This window comes from Melanotaenia boesemani, chromosome 8 (assembly GCF_017639745.1).
Source record: "Melanotaenia boesemani isolate fMelBoe1 chromosome 8, fMelBoe1.pri, whole genome shotgun sequence".
NCBI classification, from domain to species: Eukaryota; Metazoa; Chordata; class Actinopteri; order Atheriniformes; family Melanotaeniidae; genus Melanotaenia; species Melanotaenia boesemani.
Window position 1 is genome coordinate 26,658,457 of NC_055689.1, and position 23,092 is coordinate 26,681,548.

The following is a 23,092-nucleotide window of genomic DNA, read 5'->3' on the forward strand; positions in this document are numbered from 1 at the left end:
ACATATATTAAAGGTAGAATTTTGACTATCTTAGTCTTATAATGCAGTGATTACTACTTTTGCTTTTAAAGTTTTAGACACAAATATATAGATGTGGAAATTAAATATGACAAGATGATCAAATACATAAATGCTTTATAAAACTGTTCGATAACACTGTATACTAAAATTTATTTTGAATTTAGTTTTTTATTGTTAATTTCTTTGAATTTGTAATAAATATTATAAAAGTTAAGCTACAGAACCAAGGTAAAATCAATTAATATATACATCTGAAATATTCAGGCAAAATATTTTTCAGGTCTATTTACAGTCAGTTATAAATTTGCCTGAAGCTGACAAACTAGAAAACTTGTTTTACACTATGACACTCAATTCAAGATAATTTCTTACATAGCTCCTCAGCAGAAATGGTCTTCATGGCTGTTAATAAGCCATTCCCTAAAGGAGGGAAACAAGGAAAATAGGCTTAGGTATGCAAACTGACATAAGAACTGGACTGAAAAATCTCTGGCAAAAGGTCTAATGGAGTGATGAATCCTCCCAGAGCCTGGACTTGACGTTATTTAAGCAGTGTGGGATAAGCTAGACAGAGAACAGGACAAAAGGCAGCCAACATTTAAATAAGCCCTTTGGAAACTCCTTGAAGATGTCTGTGGACCTATTAGGGAAGATTGCTGCAAGAAATTACAGGAAAGCTTATCTAAGAGGGTTATGCTGAAGATTAAAGATAGTCATTCCAAATAATGACTTTCAAGCTCACTAGAATTGCACCAACTCTGAATTAAGAGAAATTATTTATGTTATAAACAAGAATCTCCATCAGTCACTTCCATGTTTCCATATAGCTCTTTATTATATACAGCTATTGTTGGCAGTTGTGAAGGTATGGTGATAAACTTGGCGAGATTTCTCCATTTTGCTGTGATCTGTGGACTAAGCAGCATTAAGTGTCGCAGCAGAGAGAGATCACTCTTCCCAGGGACTCATGTCAGTGTCAATAGCCACACAGTTGTACGCAGCATAACGTAGCTTTTCCTCACAAACCTTCGCACTGCAGTACAGAAAGAGAAGAGAGTAAAAATGCAATCAATGTTACATCTGTGGTAATAATAAGTAGTTTTATATGGATATAATAAAGGCAGGAAATTGTAAACATAAAGATGTTTAAACCACACAACTCTTTGTACCTTGGATAGTTGGGTAGATAAAGGGTGCTGGAACATGTGGATGACTGTGGAAGTGCATCAGTTGTTTCAGAGCTGAATTAGGAAAAACAAACATGTTAAAATTGAATGTTTTATAATGAATTATTTCCCCACTGGTAGCAAAAAGCACTTAATAACAATAAATGTAAAGTGGAATCTACATAAGCTCACCCTTGTTTGTCAGGGAAGATGTAAATAGGTGCAGGAAGACGACTTCTACCAGTTACAAACCTCAGAAACCTGCTGCGATCCTCTGAAAATAAATATATGAAAAGAACTGAGATTAAACCATTTCACTTATTCAGACGCATGTAAAGAAAGAGAAATATCTCCCTACTACCCAGGTCGAAAGAGAGTGGTGGTACAATTAGTGAACTTACCATTGGTGAAGTTCGTCAGTGCCTCCCATAAATATTGCACTCTAACATCACTTTGTTCCAGGTCTTCAAAACGTGCTGGTGGGGGGGATCAAAAGGTTATTATTAAGGTAATTTCTTAAAAGATTAATTTCTGATGGTTAATCTGTAACAACATGTAATAAAAGCTCATTTTCAGTACAAGCTGATCAAATGAAAAATGAAACAGAATCTTTCTTAATGTTAATCTAACTGTTTTGGGCTTTTCTCCTTATGATGAGCCAACACACCTGCTGTGGCTAGACCAGAATTAAAATAATCTGGAATTACTACTTCCCCATTACTAGTTGGTCTTCAGGTCTGACTTTTACTCTCTTGAGCTATGTATTATTCATTCCAGTCTGAATACTTACTGAGCCGTTTCAGAGCATCCACTGAGATTTCCGGGTCGCCACACACTTTTTTTTCCACTTCCTGCCAAGTAAGCAGGTCCAGCACAGCCTGAGGAACTACCTTCAGCAGGCCGGCCTGCATGGCTGCAATCTGTGGTGCCGCAAAAAAGATTCAGGCACATGATCGTACTTTACAGTTCCCGAAAGAGAGAGAAAAAAAGAAATAATACAAGTCTCACCTGCTGCTTGCTCTCCTCCAGACGAGCCTTCTGCACCAGGCGGATGAACTCGCTGCGGTCCTCGTACCGAACTGCCACATTACTGCCGCCGGGGATGAGCTCCACCATCTGACCGTCGGTCAGCGGGGTGTTGTAGACCAGCTCCTCCCCAAACCTGAACTCAAAGGTCTCCTTGTCTGTGTTTTCCATGGCCTCCAGCAAGTTTACCTGAGCACACATTTATCTGATATTTACTGAGATGAAAGTAAAATCAGTGGCCAGTCTAGTGAAATCTACAAGTATGTCTTGAAACACAGATGAGAAAATTAAAGGAACATGTGACATAAAACACATTCAGAACTGTCAGATTACAGGAATGAACATGATGAAATATAAAATGTACTAAACTGTTCTAAAGATGTAAATACTCTTGAGTTTTCTCCTTCTCTATAAGGTGAAAGCTGTAAATAATCTGAATGTCCTCACCAGCATTGAGTCCACTGCAGGGAAGTCTTTGCTCCAGCTGATGGCCTCACCAGTCAGCTGCTTCCACACCAACCCAGGCAGAGCCAAGACCTGCAGGACAGACACAGAAAATACTGAAAATCAAATATATACACTAATCTTATGACCCAAAAACATATAATTGAAGACACAACATGGAAATTAAAACCCAACAGTAGAGTTGCAGAATGTGTAGAGTAAGTACACCAGCTAGAATTAACAGAGAGATCAAAGCATCAACAAAGATTATCTTATTAAAACTTAAATAAAGCAATAAGGGGGATAAAGTTGGAATATTTCAATGCTGATACTAATCAATTAGTCTAAAATTCTGGGTTTATAACATCAAACTTATATTTAAACATTTCTATTTTCCTTGGTTTTTAATGGCTAAATTGTAATTCCTTTAGCATCTCAGCATGTGTTTTCAAACCTTAAATACAGATCAATATGAATCTGTCCCAGAGAGGTGACACATAAATGTAAATACAATAAATAACTCTTATTTGATCATGATGCAGATGTCCTGAAACAGGCTGAGACGAGGCGACTCACCAAGAAGTCTTTCCCTCTGAGAGCAGCTCCCATGAGCTGACCGATCCACTCATACTTGTGAAAGTCTTTACAGGATGGGCTGGGAACGTAGTAATCTCTGGCCTCTAAGGCGCCCTGACAGAGGATCAAATCAGTGAGAAAAGTGAGGACACTGAAGTCCAGTCTGATCCTGACAGCATGTAGGTGACTACCTGGTTGGACGTGCGGGTGAAGAATGGCAGAGGCATGGGACACTCTGCTGAGCTGGGGCAAAGCTCCTCCGACATGTCTGCCAGGCTGTCCCGAAATCCTCCTCCTTGGTCGATGATTCCCTCAGCGATAAACTTGCATTCCCACCACTGGTCATAGCGAGCGGGCCATCTGATGAGTTTAGAAATTAGATTACAACTTGAGTTACAGGTATGAAATATGAGAGGCATGAGGAAATGAGAAAACACACCTATAATCCAAAGTCTTCTCAAATTTATCAGATGGCTTCAGACCCTCAAACACCTGCAAGAGAACAAAAAAAGATCAGAAGGACTTCCCGTGTCCTGACAATGAAATTCATGTCTTTAAGGGTCCACACTGGCCAGTACCTGACTGAACACAGCGTTCTTGCAGCTGGTGTCCAGAGACGGGTTGTCTCTGTGCTCCATGGCCAGACGTCGGTTGATGTACAGTCGAGGCATGAAGTTTGGTTTACTGGTCTCTGAGTCCTTCAGGCACTGAGTGATGAGGGCTGAGCGGCGCTTGGATAGCAGTAAGAACTGCTTTATGCTCTGGGTGGAGGGGGTGGAGGGGTGGGGTCATAAAAACACTAGTTGAAGATTTATTTGATTAATGAAAAGCTAACTTCATTGGCAGTTCCTTGCATTTTATATGATATATATGATACATATATATAATAATGTATCATAACGCAGGTCAGCATTACTGTGTTACTCAAAATAGAAAACCCCTTCCACTTTGGCTTTTCAGGATTCTCATCTTAGTGTGAGACGTCGGAAGGCAAAAAGGACACAGGGACAACAAACAAAGGGACAATGATGACTGTAAATACAGGTAGGTGTCTTGTTTTCCTGCATTAGTGTGTAAAAGCATCTACATGATAAAGGAGGCATGAGAAAAAAAAGGAACTGGAAACTATTTATCTAATGTTGATAAAAAGAGCGGAACAAAAAGACTGATGCAGCGACAGATGAGACAAACAAATATTAATGAAATTCAGTCGCCAGCAGCAAAAATTGGATTCTAAATTCAATAGAAGCAGTTTCCATAGCCAAGAAAAAAACGGCATAATCTTCTCCAGTATCTGCAGAAACGCTAATGTCGACCATGGATTTGATAATGAGTGACCAAGAAAGTGGAAATCATAAAAACATCCAACGTCACATTGAAGCATTTGAAGGTGTCTAAGTAGAGTGTGGCAACAAAAATATTAAATAAATTAAATGAATAGAAATTTCACAACAATCTTTGTGTTTTTCTTTGTTCACTGTACAAAGCAGAAGCAGAAGATAACTATGATTTTGTTCAGTTTTGTGTGAACTGTTCTTGGTACGTACTCCACCAGCTGTTCTCAAAACACAGAGACTGTCAATAAAGACAATCAGGGTCAAAACTTTACATTTTTATTGATTTATTTTGAAATAATTTTGTTCTAAATTTATAGTAAATAATATGTGGTTAGTGGTTGTTCACTACACCGAGTGTATTAAAAGCTTTGGGGTGGACTCACTTTGATCTGGTTGAAGGTACCCAGGCTGTAGTCCCAGGCAGGAACCAGGTGTGGCAACACATTGTCCAGGAGACAGATGAACCTGCAGAGACAGAAGTAAATAACTTCTGCTTAAAATATAGACAATACCAGAACTTTACTGTCTTTACTCTGAAGAGGTGATGTCCTAAATAAGGATCCTAATACATGAGACATGTGACTGTAACAACATGGCAGTTTGAAGAGGCTGGCTGACCTCTGGATGACCAGCGCTCTGCGGTACAAGACGTCAGGAGCGGTGCCGTGCAGACGGGGGTAGCGCACCAGGTTAGACGGCTGAAAAACATCAGCGTTGAGACCCAGGTCCCTTTCACAGGATGACTTGATCTTTAAACCTCGGATCCTGACATCTATCCCCTCATCTGGCAAAGACAAAGGAGAGAAAAACTTTGATTTGGTTTTACTACAGAAGCTTTTGCATTAAACATGCAAATTAAAGCAGAGATTGAAAAGTCTGACCTCTACATTCCTCAATCCGAACCTCGATAACAGGCAGGTGGGAGGCCATGTCCTCCAGTACGCATATTTCTCCAATAAGATTACTAGGAACAAATTAAAAGCTACTTATGAAACATACAAAACTTTATTTTTTCTGTCCAATTCCGTAATTTGAAAGTCACATTTGTGAATCATGTTGAATATGTCATTGGAGGAAGCTCACTCGTCTATGGTGACGTCGCTCAGCTTCTTCAGATTGTCCCCTTCTCCTCCATACACTGTGACTCTCTTGGGCATGTAGTTGTCATCCGTTGAGTCCACGGTCAGTATCAGCTTACTAGTGAACAACAACAGGACCGTAAGTGACAAAAAACTTGTGTCTAGACTTTACTAATGAGATAACCAGCTGTTATGTAAATAAGGCTCAATGATTTGCTGTTTGGCTTGTTTTTCTATTTCTGTTGTGGAGAAACACTCACAATGCAAATATGTGGTAAGAAAATAAGGTGTGAGGTTTCATAGAGATGGGAAAGAGTACAAGAGCACCAGCAGGTTATTAAACATGAACGGAATCAAAGAACCAACCAAAAGAGAGAACTGAATTAATGCTGACAGCTGAAACCAAAATAAATCTGTGTGCAGGGGAGTTGTTACGAGTAAAGCATCATCGGTGTCCACGCAGAGCTGATGAATGAATCAGTGCAAAACATTTGTGGCTCCTATTGTCTATTGTTCAACACTGCTTTGTTATAGAGAAATCTGGTCCCCTGCAAAATCCCAACACCTTTTTTTTTTGTTTTACAAATTTAATAAAGTAAACAAATGATATTTCCTCTAAATACATACAGAGATGGGCTTATTTATGGAGCTACGTGTAGGGGTTTTTATGAAAGAAACTAGTTAAAATGTATTTTTTAAAACATGCAGTGGATAGATATGCTCAACATTTGGTTATTAGGTTTAAAGATAAGATAAGATAATCTTTATTAATCCCATATGGGGAAAGTTCCCTGTTACAGCAGCTCAAAAAGAGACAAAACAAGTTAAATAAAATACAATTAAATGAAAGAAACATTATATACACAATACAATAAAAGTGCATAATTAGCTGTCGGTCATACTGTCGTGTGAGTGTGGGTTCCAGTGATGCAGTAGATTGTAATGCAGCATTATACAGTCTGATTGCTGTGGGAATGAAGGGCCTGCGGAAGCGTTCCCTTTTACACTTCGGGTGTAGGAGTCTATCACTGATGGAGCTGCTTAAGGCCCCCACAGTCTGATGCAGAGGGTGAGAGGTGTTGTCTGACAGTTTTGCCAGAACTCTCCTCTCCACCACCACCTCAGTGGAGTCCAAAGGGCAGCCACAGACTGAGCCAGCTCTTTTTACCAGTCTATTTAGTCTGTTCTTGTCCGGCTCAGAACACCCCCCTCCCCAACACACCACAGCATAAAAAACCACGGATGCCACCACGGTCTCGTAAAAAGTTCTCAGCAGTTGCCTGCTCATGCAAAAAAAATGGACTGCGATATAACTTTGATGGAGGCTGATCATACAGTTTTTTTGATCTGAAGTTAGAATTTAGGGCCCAAAAACCAAAAACTTTTTCTTTTTTTTTTTAATTTTAGGAAACCTTGCCTACAGCATCATTGTGATGTCAGATTTTAGATGATACGGTTTGTCATCATCACATAAAACTCTAAGTTCATTAAGAGTTACTTCCAAATATCTTGTTTGACCATACCAATTTATAATCAAGCTAACAAACATGATGCCATTTCTTATAAAAGCACGATGGTAGATGGAAGTTGATTGATGACACTAGTTTGTTACAGATCTGTGGATGACCTTGTGATCCACGTGTGGATGTGTTCTTCTGTTCTTTACAAATTATGATAAACATAAATTACCCCCCGAGTGTTTTTTTATAATATTTTTTTATACCGGTCTGACTGTGGAATTACAGTAGTAACGTATAGATGCTTCACTTTTTGCAGCAGTCACATGGACAGACAAACGTGTCACTATAAATAAAAGTAGGAAAAAATATGATTTTAATTATAAAAAGTATACATATTTGTGTTACTGGCCTTAGATGAGATGAGAACCCACTTTATCATGTTTGAGCATGCTGTATTGTCCTTTAGGATGGCCTCTCCTTTTCACCTTGACTTAACTTTTGTAAAGGTTTCATTTAAAAAGTTTCATTCTACTTGGGTTGTGACTATGCCTGGATAAATGAAAACCATCTGTTCATCCAGTATGTTTATATTTAATAGAGTGATCTCACTATGTTGCATATTGTGTAATGAAATAATAAAAATGAACCAATGCATAACCGATATTAAAAAACTATTAACCAAAATCTCTTTTAATCAGCGAACAACATTAAACACACCACAGCTGGTCTCTCTTTGCTGCTCAGCAGCTTCTTACTTGACAACAGTGCCTCTCTTCATGTGCAGGCGGATCCAGTGCTGTCCCTGCATGCCGTCGCTCTCCCAGAAAGTTTCAGTGTCGCCGTCTGTTAGACAGCTCACCCCCCCGTTAGGATCCTCCTGCCAGCAAAGACCATTATAGTTTGATTTGTAAAATTAAATTCTAAACACCTTTAATTATTTCTATGCTGCAGAAACAAACCAGAATTTACTCAATCAACTAGACCTGTTGGTAAAACTCTTCCAATTTTATTCACACCTCTTTATTAAAAAATAATCTATCATTTTATTTTTATAGGATTACTCCATTTCAGGATTACAGGTAAAAGTAAACATTAAATCTAAATGATGCTCACTGAACATGAAGACACGTCGATGCTGGTCACGCACTGTCTCACACTCCCCAGGTTCTCGTCCTCCCTTCCTATGTGGTCATAGAAGTAGTGCACCAGGTCTTCGTCACATTCGTACGTCCAGGTGGGAGGAACATACCTTCAATGTAGGAAATCAGCATATTAATTCAACAGCCTGCAACAGCATCATAATTTAAAGTTCTGCTTCATATAAACAAGCTCACCTTAGCTTCTGGACAGCGGTGGTGTCACACTCTGCGATTTTGGGTTTGGAGCCGATGTGAAGCGAGTTCTCCACGTCCACCACCTGCTCCCATCTGTTACAGGGTTTGTGGTCGTAGCCGAAGAGCTGCTGGTGCCTGCTGACAGACTCCGGAGACTCCACAGGCACAAGCCTGTCGCCTCCTTCTGTATGTTTACACACCAGGATCCATCCTTCTTCCAGCTCCTGTCCTGGACGAAACTCCTCCAGCTGCTCCTGGGAACACACGTGGATCACAAGGTCATTAGAAATGTCACAAAACTGTGGGACAATCATAAGCCTCAGAGAAATAAAATGACAAACTGTGAAATTACAGGATTATTATTTTAACATTTTTAAGAATTGCTATTTGTCCAAGTATAAAATATTTTATTCAATGTCTTTTTGGTTTAAACCATTTAAAAATGCATTTCACGGCAAGTCAGACTCATCTATTACTTTAAATCTGTGGTTTAAAACTTCGGCTTAAAACACTTTATTTCTGTTTTAAACAAACTAAACTGATAATTCTGTCACAGGGATTTCCCATCCTCCCACTGGCTGCTTGGAAATGTAGGAATGAAGACAGACTTGTAATTAAATTTAAACAGACTCCAGCATTTACTAGTGATCTGTAGATGTTCAGAAGACGGTTATGACTGTCAGGTCATCCCAACAAGCCTGGTTCTTGGTGTTTGGGACTGAAATCATTTAGTAGTTTTTTTCTAAAAACTCTGCCTGCATTTCTTCCTGTTTCTAAGCAATATTTTGTGTTTTAGTCACAAACATCTTTTCCAGTTTGTAGTGTTGACATTAAGTAAACTGTATACCAGGGTTCTTTATCTCCAAACCTTGAAGGTTTTATATCTTTCCTGCCAACATTCACTTGGCCCAAAGTATGGCTCATTACAGGTTTGTACAGAACCCGAGAACAAGGTGTAAGGAGATCTGCTTCATTTGAACCAGGTGTGTTGAAGCAGGGAAAAAACTAAAACCTGCCGGGCAATGGCCCTCAAGGAGCCGTGTTAAAGAAGCCTGTTGTACACTAGCAGTAAAAAGTTACTTTAGGATACTTTAACTGTACCTTATTTTAGTCCTTAAATCAGGGCATAAATTAGTAGAAAAATGTCATTTTTGTTCATGTATAAAACATGTATATCCTATATATTTCCATTAGTCATAAATGTTATACACATCAAATTTTGAGAAACTCAATCACAATTTCATCTACACACACTGGTGTAATTTACAGAACATATTTTGATTCAATATCCAGTGTGGGTTTTTACAGATTTGCAATTCTGCCTTTCATTTCTCAGTTATTTTTATTGTTAATTATGCAAAAATCAGTCTTAATCCTGACCTCAGCATTTTAATAACTGCTCCATCTGTTTAGCAATAGTCTCTATCTTTTGCCTGGGTCATGGGTCAAGAGCACTATTGGTCACTCAGATCATGTCTTCAAAGAGAGGTGTGCCTTGATGCCCTCTGGGAGGCGCTATTTTGCTCCCAGCAAGAAAACAAACATGCCAAATCTTCTAGTTCTCTTGCCATCCGGCTTTAAATGCTAGTGACAGTGCTTAGTGTTACATGTGTTGTTTTTAAGTTTGAATCTATGTTTAACTATTTATTTCTACTGTTGCACTGCTGCATCTATTCTGGATCTTTTAGATGTTGATGTTCTATCCCGAATACTGACAGACCTAAGGGTAACGTAGAATGTGTGGATAATGTCCTGTCATTTGCCGTGACTCACTGCTGAAATCTAAATTGCCCCTTGGGGAAAAATAAAGTGTTCTGAATCTATCTGCATATCTTTTGAAATGAAACTCGATGAGTTGCTGAACCAGGAAGGTGTGGATTAGATCTGGAATCAAACCTAGCATTTTCTGGCTGTGATGTGAATTGTACTAATTACATTTAAAAAATAACTTTTCTACATGATTTTCAACAATCTAAAAGCTTTATTTAATCTATTGTTAGCCATGATTTAACTGTAAACATAAAACTGAAGAGCATTAGTATACAGCACAGGTGTCTTGGTACAAAGGTTAAAAGTTAGTAATGCACCTGTAAAGATAATGAGTTATGGCTGGTGTTTTTTTTCTTCAGTTTTCAAAAAGAAGCAGAAAGGAATAGCAGGATGATGTGACTGCACCAGTGACTGTAACTTACTTTATTCATTTTGACCCAAAGGCCCTGGCTGTTGCAGTATTCTTCCCCTGTCGTCCGGATGCAGGTCCCTTTCTTTGGCTCAATGTTATACTTGCATGTTTTCTTGTTGTGGGGAATTTGATATGGACTTTCAAAGACAGAAATGAGGGTTTTCCCGGTGGAGGAGCCTCCTGCAGAGGCCCCAACGGAGGCAGAGGAGCTGGATGATGAATCCTTGCAGATTTTGTAGCACACCTCTTTAGGGACATAACACAGACACTCGGGCACTGGTTCGCTCTTCCTGAAACTTTCGATGCACCTGTTCAAGAAGCGGATTCTGCCAAGAAGCAGGTGAGGGTTGTCTCCCAGAGACATGATGAAGATTATGAAGAATGAAGCAGTAGGGGGGCGTCGACTGACATAGCACTGCTGTCCTGCTTTGTTGTCCTGTCAAGCTGCTGCAGGGATGCTTCTGTCATACAAACAAAGCCGAACATTCTTGAGAAACAGAGGGCTCACTGGATACCTAAAAGTGTCCACATTATTCTGATTTAATGTTCTCTCACACTAGAAATGTACATTGTCTGAAAGGTCAGAGAGCCGCTAATCATCGGCCAACTTTTCCCCACCCAGTGGCAAAAGTATCGCCTCATTTCCACAGGCAAAAGTGAGTAAGCTAATGGAAACATGCTAGCTGGGTGTTCGGTGAATTCTGAAGCCTTTAATTGCTATCAACAAAAACGGCTTAGTAATCTTTATAATTGTCAACCGTTTTATGGGACAAAAGTTTAATAACTCGTGTTCAGAGACAGTAACCTGCAACTTACCTGCCAAGAAGTGTTTAGATTAGAACTCTTCTCTGCCCGTGTTTAACAGATTTCTAACAACGCGGAAGCTTTAAAAAATGCTTTTTGATCCTTCTTGACTTCCGTTGTTTTTTACCTTTCAAAATAAAAGAAAACCAACTTAAATGTTGACGAATTACTAAATAAATAAATTACTAAATAAACTGACGAATTACTACAAAATTACCTTTAGACTTTATTGTAGCTACATTGGAATTTTATTCAGACTTTATTTAAAGCAACACAATATGCAAATATGATGAGGCTTTTATCTGGGGGTGCTGAGGCTGTCTACAGGAAGAGGTCCGGCTTCTGGCAGAACGATGTCGGGTCAACAAGTTGTACCTGAACACCGCAAAGACTAAAGAGGTCATGGACCTAGTCTCCACGTCAACGGAAACCAGGTGGAGAGAGTGACATTCTTCAGGTCTTTTGGGTGTCTCAAAGAAGCTTTCCTTGTCGACCAGCAGCACAGCTGTGGACAACAAAGCCCACTGCCTAACCTCCAATCACTATCTACTATCTTTTGTCCACTGTGTATTTATTTTGATTTTACTATGTCTCAGTTATTGCTGTGTAAGTGTTTGTGAGTGCAAATTTCACTCAGAGGGTATTTTTTAGACTATATTTATTGTCTTTTAAAATAGTTTATTCAAGCACAATTTGGAGATAATGCTTTATTTTGTTGTATCTGTGTAGTGTCAGTAAAGTTTAATCATTTCTATTTCTGAATCCCTGTGCTATGGAAGTAGGAGATTTTCCACCATTGTGTGTCCCAACATCTTTGTCAGTGGTTGTGTAATTTCATTGCAAAATTGCTTCAATTTCTTAGAAATTTCCATCCCTTCAGTGGAATATCCACTACGATGCCCCCTATTAGATGCAGTCTAAACGTCTCTTTCCTCATTTGATAACTTTGATTTATGTGTAAACCTTTTTAAAACCAGAGTTTCTCCAATTGTGTGACATTTATTGAACAGATGCTGCCAAAATGGCAAATTGGAGACCTCACCTGAACTGTTTGTACTAAAACCTGTCTAATTTTGTTCTGCTTTACCTGAGAGTTGACTTTTGTGGCCTTTCACATATTGTATTAGAATTTGATAGAGGTTTAGAGATTTGGCTGCATCAGAATATTCATATTCATCCTGAAAGTGTTTTTTTTTTTTTTTTTAATAAGCCTGAAACTTTTTCCACTTGTGCTATGTGCCATCTGATGTTACACTTCTTAACACATCTTACAGTTGTTTACTTTATTATGACTTCAAGCAGATATCATAAAGAAAGACCCCAAGATCTTCATTATTAATAAATCTGACTAATTGCTTTAATTGGTTATTTATTAAGTGAATAAAATGTTCACAGATGTTAAAGATTTCCCCACAAATACATTAATACATTCAACACAGCAGAAAATAACTGGTAAAATTCAATTTTATGCAATTGATTCATAAAATGTAAACATACAAACTAAAACATGGCTGTTCATGCTAGTCTGTTTTTTCATGCCATCATTAATTTCCTGTGTCTTGTGAAAACTTTTATTTTAAATATTTGTCTGATCTTATATGTGAATACTTTCAAAATATCCCAGTAAGTATGAACATTTCTCAGTGTTCCACTGCAATAGCAATACTCTCTTGCTTTTTGTGACCAGTGACATCTGTGTCACCTCCATCAGCTTCATCTTCCTCATTTGGGTGGGACAAGATGTCCATCAGATAAGGGAGGCTTCCACTGCGCAGGATGCCTTTACCCTTTTGCAGGAGACCATCCAACCCATTAATCAGGGAGCCCTGAAGGGGTAAATACTGTCTGTTTACAGGTGCATCTGTTGGCTGGTGGATCTCAAGATCTTCAGCACTCATTCTGTAAATATTAAGGATATTTTATTTATTTATTTATTTGAATTATTGGACAGGGACATTGCATTTGTACATAATCACATAAGTTTGTAGGTGATACCATGCAAACAGGGTTTGTAGCCAGAGCTAATTCTCAACTTCCATCCCTGGTTGGGCCTTTTTACACTGTATCAAAGTACAATGATGCATTACAAAACCTATATAAAACGTACCCAAACACACAATACAAAATCTATAATTTGCTCATACATTTTGTAGTGGCGGTAGTGAATTGCCTTTTTGTCCATAACTTTTATTGCTTGACTGTACAATGAGCCAATGCACTTTAAGCACATGTGTTAGTTGTTGCATCCTTTTTGGAATGGAGTAAAAGTCCTGCATTTATTTGCAACTTCACTCCATTAATGTAATGAATAAAGTTCTCAAAGTATAAAAAGCAAGATTTTAGTACAGAAAAATATACCCCATAAGTTATTCTGTTCATGCTGTTATTAGAATATTGTTGTTACTTATGGATTAATGTCTGTATTTTGGTTTTAAAAGACCAAATTTAGTTTTTTTTTCTTTACATCTAGTAAATAACTTCATTGATAAATAGCTTCAACAAACATCATCCTGCCCTGTTGCCATTATGTGATTTACTTAAGAGAAAAACTGTCATATTAACCCAGTTTTTGTAAAAAAAAAAAAAAAAAAAAAAAGGAAGCAGGTCCATAGAATTTTAAATCTTTGTATTTGCATTTGAAACTTAATTTCCCCCCATTAGTAAGTTCATTGCTGTTACAGCCACTCAGTCAGTCATGACACTCCTAGACAGTCACTCCATTCACTCCTCACTTCCGTGATCCTCCACACCAGTTCCTGATCCACTCATCAGCATTAACCCAACCGGTCACACCTGTTCCCCATTGACTCTCCAGCCCTTATATACTCCACCATCTCAGTTACTCCTTGTCGGACCTTAAACTACACACCTTATGGACTCACTCCCTAGCCGTTCCTGGCTTCCGCAACCCCGTTACCTCTACCAGTATCGGTACCAGTATTATCCTTATTCTGAGTTCTGATCTGTTAATAAAGAGTCGCTAACGTGATCTTGTCTCCTTGGAGTTCTTGTGTAACAATTGCACTTTTTGTTGCAATGACAATTAAGTTTTATTCTATTTGGATCCCCACATAATTCTAAAGCAGACACACATGGTTTGAATTTGGTTATAAATCACATCTTATCTATCAATAAATAAAATACAGTCTTATTGCAAAAAAATAAAAAATCCAGCTCCAATCTAACCAGACAGACGGCTCACACAGCATTCCTAAACGATGTGTCTATCCTCTGACATGACGTCAGTCAACAGTTAAACAAATCAGATCCTACTGGATCGACGTCTCTTCATCTTGCAGCCAATTGAATTTCACCACGTCTCACATGTACGAGGTCTTATTAGAAAAGAAGCTTTACTTCCTTTGATCACCAGGACTTTCGCGTAGAAGCTACTGACTTTCACCAGTGTTTTAGTAAATGTAAGTTACTTCACAAATGTAATGTGGCTTTAATAACATTGTTGTGTTTCAGTGTAGCTGTTATCTCATAGATTAATCAAGTGTGTTAGGATTGGTGTAATTAGTAAGCTTGTATAGGAATATGTCCTATTTTACACTGTCATGTTGTAAAGGCACACTCTCTTAATTAAGAGTCTTTTTGCCAACATGGACTATATCATTGTTTTACTATTGTTGTTAGGTTTTCATTTAAGTCCGTTGTCATACTGGTTGGAGCTTTCTATTAGGAAGCTAATATTTATCTTGGCAGGTGTTAACTCTGTAATCATGGAAATTAAGACTGAAAACCATCAGGTGGTCAATGAAGAGAAGGCTACGACAGGTGCTGGCAGAACAGAGATGGCACCTTGTCACCTTTATATGCTCTTTTAGAACATTTAGTGCTGACTGGATACATGTGTTAAAGTACAAATATTATAATATGATGGATGATTGTTGGATATAGCTAAACTCTGAATATGTAACAGAAAAAACAAAAACAAGTAGCAGTATATGTAATTAAGATCCTGTATTCTTGACAGCTTTGTCTGAGCTTGAGAAACCAGTGTAGCTGGCCAGGAGCCAAACCTTGGGGTCTGACAAAAGCCTGCAGTGAAAGAGGTTAGTAAACTATAACCACGTAAAAATCTGTCAACATTGACAGCCCTTGTGTCATAACTGCCCAAAATCCACACATGACTAAACAGGATTTTCTTTTAAATGTTGATGAATTTATTTTTTATGGGTTTATCTTTATGAGTTTATAGAAACGTTCACTGTGATTTTTTTATGTGTCTTATTGAGTGTTACATTTCTCTCTAGGAATTTGTGTGTGAGGGCACCAAGAACAATGTCCTTCTGGGGCCTTTAAGAGCACAGTGGAGAACTTCGATCAAGAGAAAAATCAACTCTAAGTAAAGGTATGTTTAAGAAAGGAAATTTATAAAGCTGTTATTGCCTGTAATCTCTTAAAACCTTTAAGTTGTTCCAGGGAGCCATACCCACTTGGCATAGATTGTCCAAATGTCTTTAATTAACTGTAAAAATGGTACATAATTCAGAACTGATACAATAAGATTTCTGAAGCATGTAGCATTATGACTGTCAATACACTTTTGTAGGAAAAGTGTCTGATCCTTTTAGGTGGTCACTGTAGTCTGTTGTGGGGGGCTTCTCTTTAAAATGTAACTGTGAACAAGAGCTCCAAATATACAAAAAATAATAATTTGCTCACAAACTTTAAACTGATGTTGCTGTCTGAGGTCCTTATTAAAGTATTTAATGATGAAATAGGTCTACAGCATATTTTAATGTATGTGCTATGAAAATGATTACCATTTTATTTTGCAGAACGTTGAAAACTTGGAGGAACTCAAACAGCCTGCAGTGACGACAACAAGCAACAGAACAGTTGCAGTCTCTGGTCAGTCTCAGGATCAGTTTTGCCAGGCCGTAAACTACCCGTTTGAAGCTGCAATAGTACAACAGCTAAGACCAGTCAACAGCTCAACTGGTGACTGCTGTTGCATTTTCATTGTGAGGACATCTGATCGTGGCGGATCCTTTTCAGTGACTGGTTTTACCAGAGCCTACTTGGTTCAACAAACTGAAGGTCATTGTCAACTTTGAGAGATAGATGCTTTATCCAACCTCGCAGCTTACATAATTGTTTAAATAAGTTTAACTACTAAATATTTTCAAACAGAGTCTTTGTGTTTTGTTTCAGAGATAACTATAAGCAACCTTTATTAGATGATGGGAAAATCTAGTACAAGTATGGGAGTTAGATGCAATTTCAAGCATTTTGATAAGCAGGCCTTCTTACATGATCTTTCATCATGTGATATTTTTGAAACTTTTCATATCACAGATGTTGACCAAGCTCTTGATCATTTCTGTAAATCTTTAAATACAGTAGTTGACAAGCATGCATCTTTTAAAAACTATAGAATTTCTAATCATTCCAGCACTTCTGTAAGTGGAACAGTTGCGCCAGATTATTTGCATTTGACTCCAAAGCCCACTTTCTTCTTTCCTCCCCAAATCACTTCTGATGGATGCTTAATATCAGATCAAAGAAAAATCTGTGAAGCTTTCAATAAGCACTTTATATCTGCTGGTAAGCTTTTTGACAAAACTTATCAAGGACCACCTCTATTTAAAGCTCAAAGTGATACCGATGTTATACCAAAGGCCAGTTTCAAGATACAGCTGTTCTCTGTTAAAGAAGTTTACAAAGCATTACTAGCTGTAAATTCTAAGAGTTCAGTCGGTGAAGATGGTCTTGATCCTTTCTTTTTAAAGCTAGGTGCTCGAATTGTAGCCCCCTACATAACACATATTTTTAACTGTTCAGTTTCTACTGGTAAGTTTCCTAAAGTCTGGAAAGCTGCCTATGTTACCCCCTTATATAAAGATGGGGACAAATCTATTTTGAGCAATTACAGGCCTATATCTAAATTATCATGCCTGGCAAAAATGCTAGAATCCCTTGTATACAAACAGCTAAGCCCATTCCTTTCAGCAAACCTCATCTTGAGCCAACATCAGTCAGGCTATAGAAAGAAACACAACCCTGTTACAGCTGCTATGCTTGTTTTAAATGATATTATTACAGCTTTGGACAGGGAACAACATTGTGCGGCTCTTTTTATTGACCTTTCCAAGGCGTTTGATACAGTAGATCACACAGTGCTCCTCAGAAAACTTTCCAGTATTGGATTTGATAAAAATACTTATAATTGGTTTGAGAATTATCTCATGGACAGACAACAGTGTGTCTCTATTAGAAATGTTAAATCAGAATTCTTGAAAGTTGCAAATGGTGTCCCTCAAGGCTCAGTTTTGGCACCTGTTTTGTTCAATATTTATATGAAAGACATAGCTTCTTCTGTAACTGGGTGTAATGTTCATCTGTATGCTGATGATACCATTTTGTACTGTAATGCAGATACTCCACATTCTGCCGTTGCATCCCTTCAGTACTGCTTTAACACTTTACAAGTTGCACTCAATAACCATAAATTAGTTCTCAATGCAGATAAAACAAAATTTATGATTTTTACATTAGCCCAAAATATTGATTATGACCAACTTGTCATCTCTAGTATGAGTGGTACATCTGTCGAAAGAGTCACAGTTTACAAGTATTTAGGATTTTGGATTGACGAAAATCTGAATTTTACATATCATGTGACTGAACTTTCAAAAATATTAAGACAAAAAATGAACTTCTTTTACAAGAAAAAGTCACGTTTTCATCAAGATCATAGAAAAATGCTGGTTAAAAAAATGTTTCTGTCAAAACTTGATTATGGTGACATTTTGTACATGAATGCCCCAGCCGCAGCTCTCAAACAACTGGATAGTGTTTACCATTCTGCACTAAGATTTATAATTGGAGATAGAAATTCCATTCCTCATTGTGAGCTGTATGCTAAGGTGGGGTGGCCCTCCCTGTCTGTCAGGCGTGAGGAACACTTACTTTTGTTTACCTACAAAGCTCTTAGGGGCTTTCTACCCCCTTACATTACTTCAATGGTATCCTTTTCTGGAGATCCCAGTAATTGGATGTTACAGGTGCCAGCTATTTTTACAGAGCTTGGAAAAAACAGGTTCACTTACAGTGGACCTGCAGCCTGGAATAATATCCAGAAATATCTAAAGCTGCATCCATTTGTACCCTGGAGAAAATTTAAGTCTTTGATTTTTACTCATTTCACTTCCAAATGTTCTCATCAGTCTTGGTATTTGTCAGCAGGGAGGTCATGATTTTAAAGATTAAATGTATAATTTATTGGGACATTAGTAGCTCAGGCTACTTAATCTTTTTTTTGTTGTTGTTTTGAAACTCAAGAAAATACTAAGAAAAAATGACTATATGAATATTTAGCAAAATTCTGACCTCCTTTATCTGAACCTAATTTTAGCTTTTTTGTTTTCTCATTTGTGTTGTCTTATCTGTATATGAATATTGTAATCATGCTGGCAACATTTGAAATAATAAAGTTTGTTACTCCAGATTAAATATGATGTAGTTGACTCCATTTAATGCAGTTACTTTCAATTTTAATCTTTTAAAATAGTAGACTACACATTAAATACTTTCCACCCCTGTTGTTTTACCTCATGTCGAAGGTGGAACCTTTGAAAGCGGGTCTGAGGGTCTCTGCTGCTGTTGACAGTGTGTAAGGTATGGAGAAGCGGCTTTGCGTCCAGTACTTGTCCTTCTCAATTGGAGCCAGGTTTTGATACATGTCGTCCACAGCCAGCATTGATACCTAAGGGAGGCAGGAACAGATTTGAAAATATCACTTTAGGTTTTCACACAGGTTGAAATAGGAGCAAAACTTTGAGGGAGAACCTGAATGTTTCTGTCAATCAGCTGGTTGGTTTCAAAGTCATCATCATCTTCGCCAAATGGGTTGATGATCAGCTCTCCCACCTACAAAGCAGAGACACTGTAACCCGACAAGTGGTAGCAGGAACACTAAATTCACATCAGAAAAACATACTTTTTAAGGTAAAACGGCTTGTTCTGCAGCACCTTTGATAAAGATTAATGCTGATTAAAAGCAGTGTTAACAGTCTTCACTGATGAAGCTGTTTATGGTAAAACTGTTTTTTTACTACTTAGCTAGTTGGGCCCAAGGTCAGGGTTGGGACCCTTCATAGGTTGTCAGATCAGTCCAAATTAGTTATGATAAACAAATGTATCTTTTAATTCACTATTTTCATATAAATTATTCAACTTAATATAACTCATGGTACCGCAAAGAAATAAAAACTTGCTGCATATTTCAAGGTGATCACATTTCTTAAATGTCAAATCTTCCAAAATATTAATGTCAAAAGTCCATTTGAAAATTATTTATATCTGAAACTTAAAGATATATTAATTAAAAAGTACAGAATATTCTTCTGAAATGTAGTGTAGAAGAAGTGTGATGCAGTGGAAATGTGTCAGCTTACCTTGAGCCAGCCAGCGTAGAAGAAGAACTGCAGCAGGGTGAAAACAGGTATGTACATGTCCAGTTTGTGGCCATTGTACCCTTTTTCTGGGTTCAGAAATTGTCGGCCAATAACACAAAAGGCAAAATACGAGTAAACTGCGATAGTTACCACCTGCACAAACAGGAAACAAGTAATAAAACTCAGTAGTGTAATAGATTTATTGAATTTATTTAAAGATAAAGAGCCAGATGCAGTAAAAAATACATTTTCTTTAGGAAAACTTTAAGGTATTTATGATAAAAGGCCTTCAGACACTTTGACTTTTGATCCAAGTTGTTAAAGTCACCTTTTCATTAAATGAGAGTCTTTTGTCAAACAGTTACATGCAAGTCTGGTCTAACATTTCAAAATGGCATGAAAATAACCTTTGAACATTCAGACATGGAGTGTTACGACCCGACTTAAGGGGTAGGGAAGGGCGTAACAAAGAAACGGCGTGGACAGGTGGTATTTCAAAATAAAAGCACTTATTTACAACTCCCGTGATAAGTGATGGACAACCTGTAAAACAAGATGAGCTGGGGTTAGCGGACCTGCAGAAAGAAGCAAACCAAAACCTATACCAAACACGAGTGCACACACAGACACAACCGCAACTCGGTGAGGAAACTAAAACCAAACAAAAGCAACAGGCCCATAAACTAAAGTGACCGTCGTCACAACACAATAAAACGCTAACCTAGCCCAGCTCTAACACAAACACAAAGTAAACTTAACTCAACACTTAAACACCTATTGTGGAAAGGAGGTGGTCGCGACACACACACACCCGGTGCACAACATGAGGGGGAGAGAGGCCGGAGCCATTCTGGTTTCTCCCCCCCCCCCCAGACCTGCCTCGGCTGCAGCCTTTTCAGCCTCAGCTTTCCTTCGGGCTGCAGCCTGACTGGTCCAGAGGGGTGCCAGTCAAAACGGGGCGGGGACAAAGGCGCTGGCCCTGGCCACTCAGGGCAGCGCTCTTCCGCCCCCAATCACCACACAAACGGCCTCAGCTGTCTCTGACAAGCAGGGCCGTAACATGGAGATGCAAAGACCTGAACAAACTTAAGTTTAACCAAAGACAAGGATCAGATTTTGAAATAATCTTGCCCCATAGACTAAGAATGAATCTAGTCAACACTAAGTAAACAAAATGAGTATGAATATCTACCATCATTCATCTAATTTTAAAATTTAGCAGATTTATTTCTGTTCCAACTATGTAGAGCACTTGTTTTTGAGAAGTGCTGTTTAGATAAATTATTATTATTAGACTGCACCTATGACCCTGCACAAAAATTAAAAGGGTATAAATGATGGATTGATGGATGGATGGATGGATGAATTTCATATGGTATTGATCAGTAAATAAACATAGTTTGACTAAAACTATATTATAATTCTGTATTTCATGACCAATCTATTTATTATTTATTATTAATTTGTAAATATTCATTAAAAGAGAAAGAAAACCCTAAATGTGACACAATCTAATAACAATTTTAATTACTACATTGTTATTTTAAAGCATATAGGGACATAAATAGATGTGTTCAGTAATTATTTAATAGATGCTTTAGGTCTAATTATGTGTAGTGGTTGGGTGATTTCATGCTATGCTCTGTGGTACACCACATTAAGTTTAATGTTTAAAAAAAAGTTTAGCTCAGTACTTTTCTGGCTGTGCATTTTCAATGTATTGTACCTGAGTGTAGACCAGAGGGATGCTGATCCAGTCATAGTGGAACAGCAGGCTGCATTTGGCTCTGTAGTTATTGAGCTCCTGCAGACACAGTAAAGCAGTTTATACACACATCAGGTTTCTGCATCAGTTATTGTGTTTATAGACGTTACAGACAGTGACAAACCGCTCACGTCCATCAGCAGCCTCAGGGCAATGTCGTCCCTCACTCGGCCCTCCTCTCTGGCTCTGGACGCCAGGTTTGAGAACCAAGTCAGAGGCATCCAGTACTTGTTGAAATCAGAGTGCAGGGACTCAAACTTTTTCAGTTCTTGTGTTGTCATAAATCCTGTGCAAATGTTAGTGAGTTTTCTTTTGTCTGTTTAAAATAAGATTTTATTAACAGTGGGCGTTGCACACTTTTTTAATTCCCTGCAAACTTAAAGATTCCCATTTGGCCACGACAAAAAATGAATTTCCACTTAGTGTAAAATTGTAAATCCCCTCCAATGTTGTTCTTACCAGCCTCCACAATGTGCTCCAAAGTTGGGAAACGCTTGAGAACTCTTGTGCTGATGGAGCGCAGAATAAGGACTGAAGATAAGTTGGCGTATCTCATGAGGGTTCGTCGCAGCAGACGACCCCTCTCGTCTGCTCCATGGACGTTCCCAGACACCACCATCATCAAGTTGTCAGGCAGTGGGAAGCTGGTGTACTGACCCCACCACCGGTTAAAGGCCAGGGTCACATAGAAACCTGTGAAGAAAAAATCATAAATTACACTGATTCATAAGATTTGAATAAGACAGGCTGAACATTTAATCTTACCAAGAACAAATAATACAGGGATGAAGTTGGCATTGGTGAACTGATCGCAGTACAGGGCAATGCGCTCAAACAGGTCCTGCTGCCTTGATGTGAGGAGAAACCTGGGAGGGGAGAGAAACTTCAAGAATAGTGTAGCACCTAGTCAAATAAAAACAAGAAATAAGTTAATTTACCTGTAAAAAACACTGAAAAAAAAGTAAACTCCACAAAAAAGCAGGAACTCTTTATACAACAGCTTGTAGATGCTTCCCTTCCACAAAAACAGGAGCTTGGAGAAGCCACAAAACCTTGCATTGGCTACTTCAAGAGAGTAGGAAATTGTCATTATTAAACAGAATTCCTGCAAAATATAAGAAAAAATAGTTGAATGTTGAGGAATATTGTTTATGTATTGATGTCTCCCTTATGTCAGCTGATCCTGTGTTGTTTGTCTCCGAGGAAAGAAGGTTCCTCCTTTAAATCTCAATTTAAACTGCTGCTGTGCTGTCATAAACAAACATCAAACAAATTTACTACCTGGGAAACCTGCATCCCAAGATAAACACACCCTTGAGTACTAGGAATTAAAACATCAGTTTTCCCCCTCATGTGGAGATTTTTATCATCGGATTAGCTTTTTAGGTTTCCAACAAACACAACAGTGTTAAGGATTAAATTTCACTGACAAGTCTTCAAGGATAAGATGGATCCGGTTACAGCTAGTTCAGAATTATTAAATTATTTCT

General features: G+C 38.1%; 2 protein-coding genes across 2 annotated transcripts; both read right to left on the minus strand.

Moving 5' to 3' along the window:
* Positions 1-303: 303 nt before the first annotated feature.
* On the minus strand, positions 304-11,527 carry hectd3 (HECT domain containing 3). Its single transcript, XM_041993159.1, has 20 exons — positions 11,442-11,527; positions 10,636-11,086; positions 8,444-8,697; positions 8,223-8,358; positions 7,865-7,986; positions 5,654-5,767; positions 5,452-5,534; positions 5,189-5,354; positions 4,954-5,035; positions 3,812-3,994; positions 3,673-3,725; positions 3,425-3,593; positions 3,234-3,347; positions 2,661-2,750; positions 2,196-2,402; positions 1,978-2,107; positions 1,589-1,663; positions 1,380-1,461; positions 1,191-1,262; positions 304-1,054 (listed from the first exon to the last, which is right to left on the minus strand). Exons 2-20 carry the CDS (start codon positions 10,987-10,989, stop codon positions 970-972), a joined length of 2,571 nt encoding a protein of 856 aa, XP_041849093.1. The 5' UTR covers positions 10,990-11,086; positions 11,442-11,527; the 3' UTR covers positions 304-969.
* A 1,445-nt stretch (positions 11,528-12,972) lies between these two features.
* Positions 12,973-22,692, minus strand: best4 (bestrophin 4). Its single transcript, XM_041993176.1, has 9 exons — positions 22,541-22,692; positions 22,368-22,468; positions 22,062-22,295; positions 21,734-21,888; positions 21,564-21,641; positions 19,838-19,990; positions 19,230-19,310; positions 18,992-19,146; positions 12,973-13,328 (listed from the first exon to the last, which is right to left on the minus strand). Exons 1-9 carry the CDS (start codon positions 22,690-22,692, stop codon positions 13,070-13,072), a joined length of 1,368 nt encoding a protein of 455 aa, XP_041849110.1. The 3' UTR covers positions 12,973-13,069.
* Positions 22,693-23,092: the final 400 nt, after the last annotated feature.

Coding starts and splice junctions, on each gene's coding strand:
- hectd3 (XM_041993159.1), bottom strand. CDS start 10,989: ATGTCTCTGGGAGACAACCCTCACCTGCTTCTTGGCAGAATCCGCTTC. Junction 3,726..3,811: donor AGAACGCTGTGTTCAGTCAG/GTACTGGCCAGT, acceptor GTTCTCTTGCAG/GTGTTTGAGGGTCTGAAGCC. Junction 2,108..2,195: donor TGGAGGAGAGCAAGCAGCAG/GTGAGACTTGTA, acceptor GCGGCACCACAG/ATTGCAGCCATGCAGGCCGG.
- best4 (XM_041993176.1), bottom strand. CDS start 22,692: ATGACAATTTCCTACTCTCTTGAAGTAGCCAATGCAAGGTTTTGTGGC. Junction 21,642..21,733: donor CCCTGAGGCTGCTGATGGAC/GTGAGCGGTTTG, acceptor CTGTGTCTGCAG/GAGCTCAATAACTACAGAGC. Junction 19,311..19,837: donor TCTACGCTGGCTGGCTCAAG/GTAAGCTGACAC, acceptor TCTGCTTTGTAG/GTGGGAGAGCTGATCATCAA.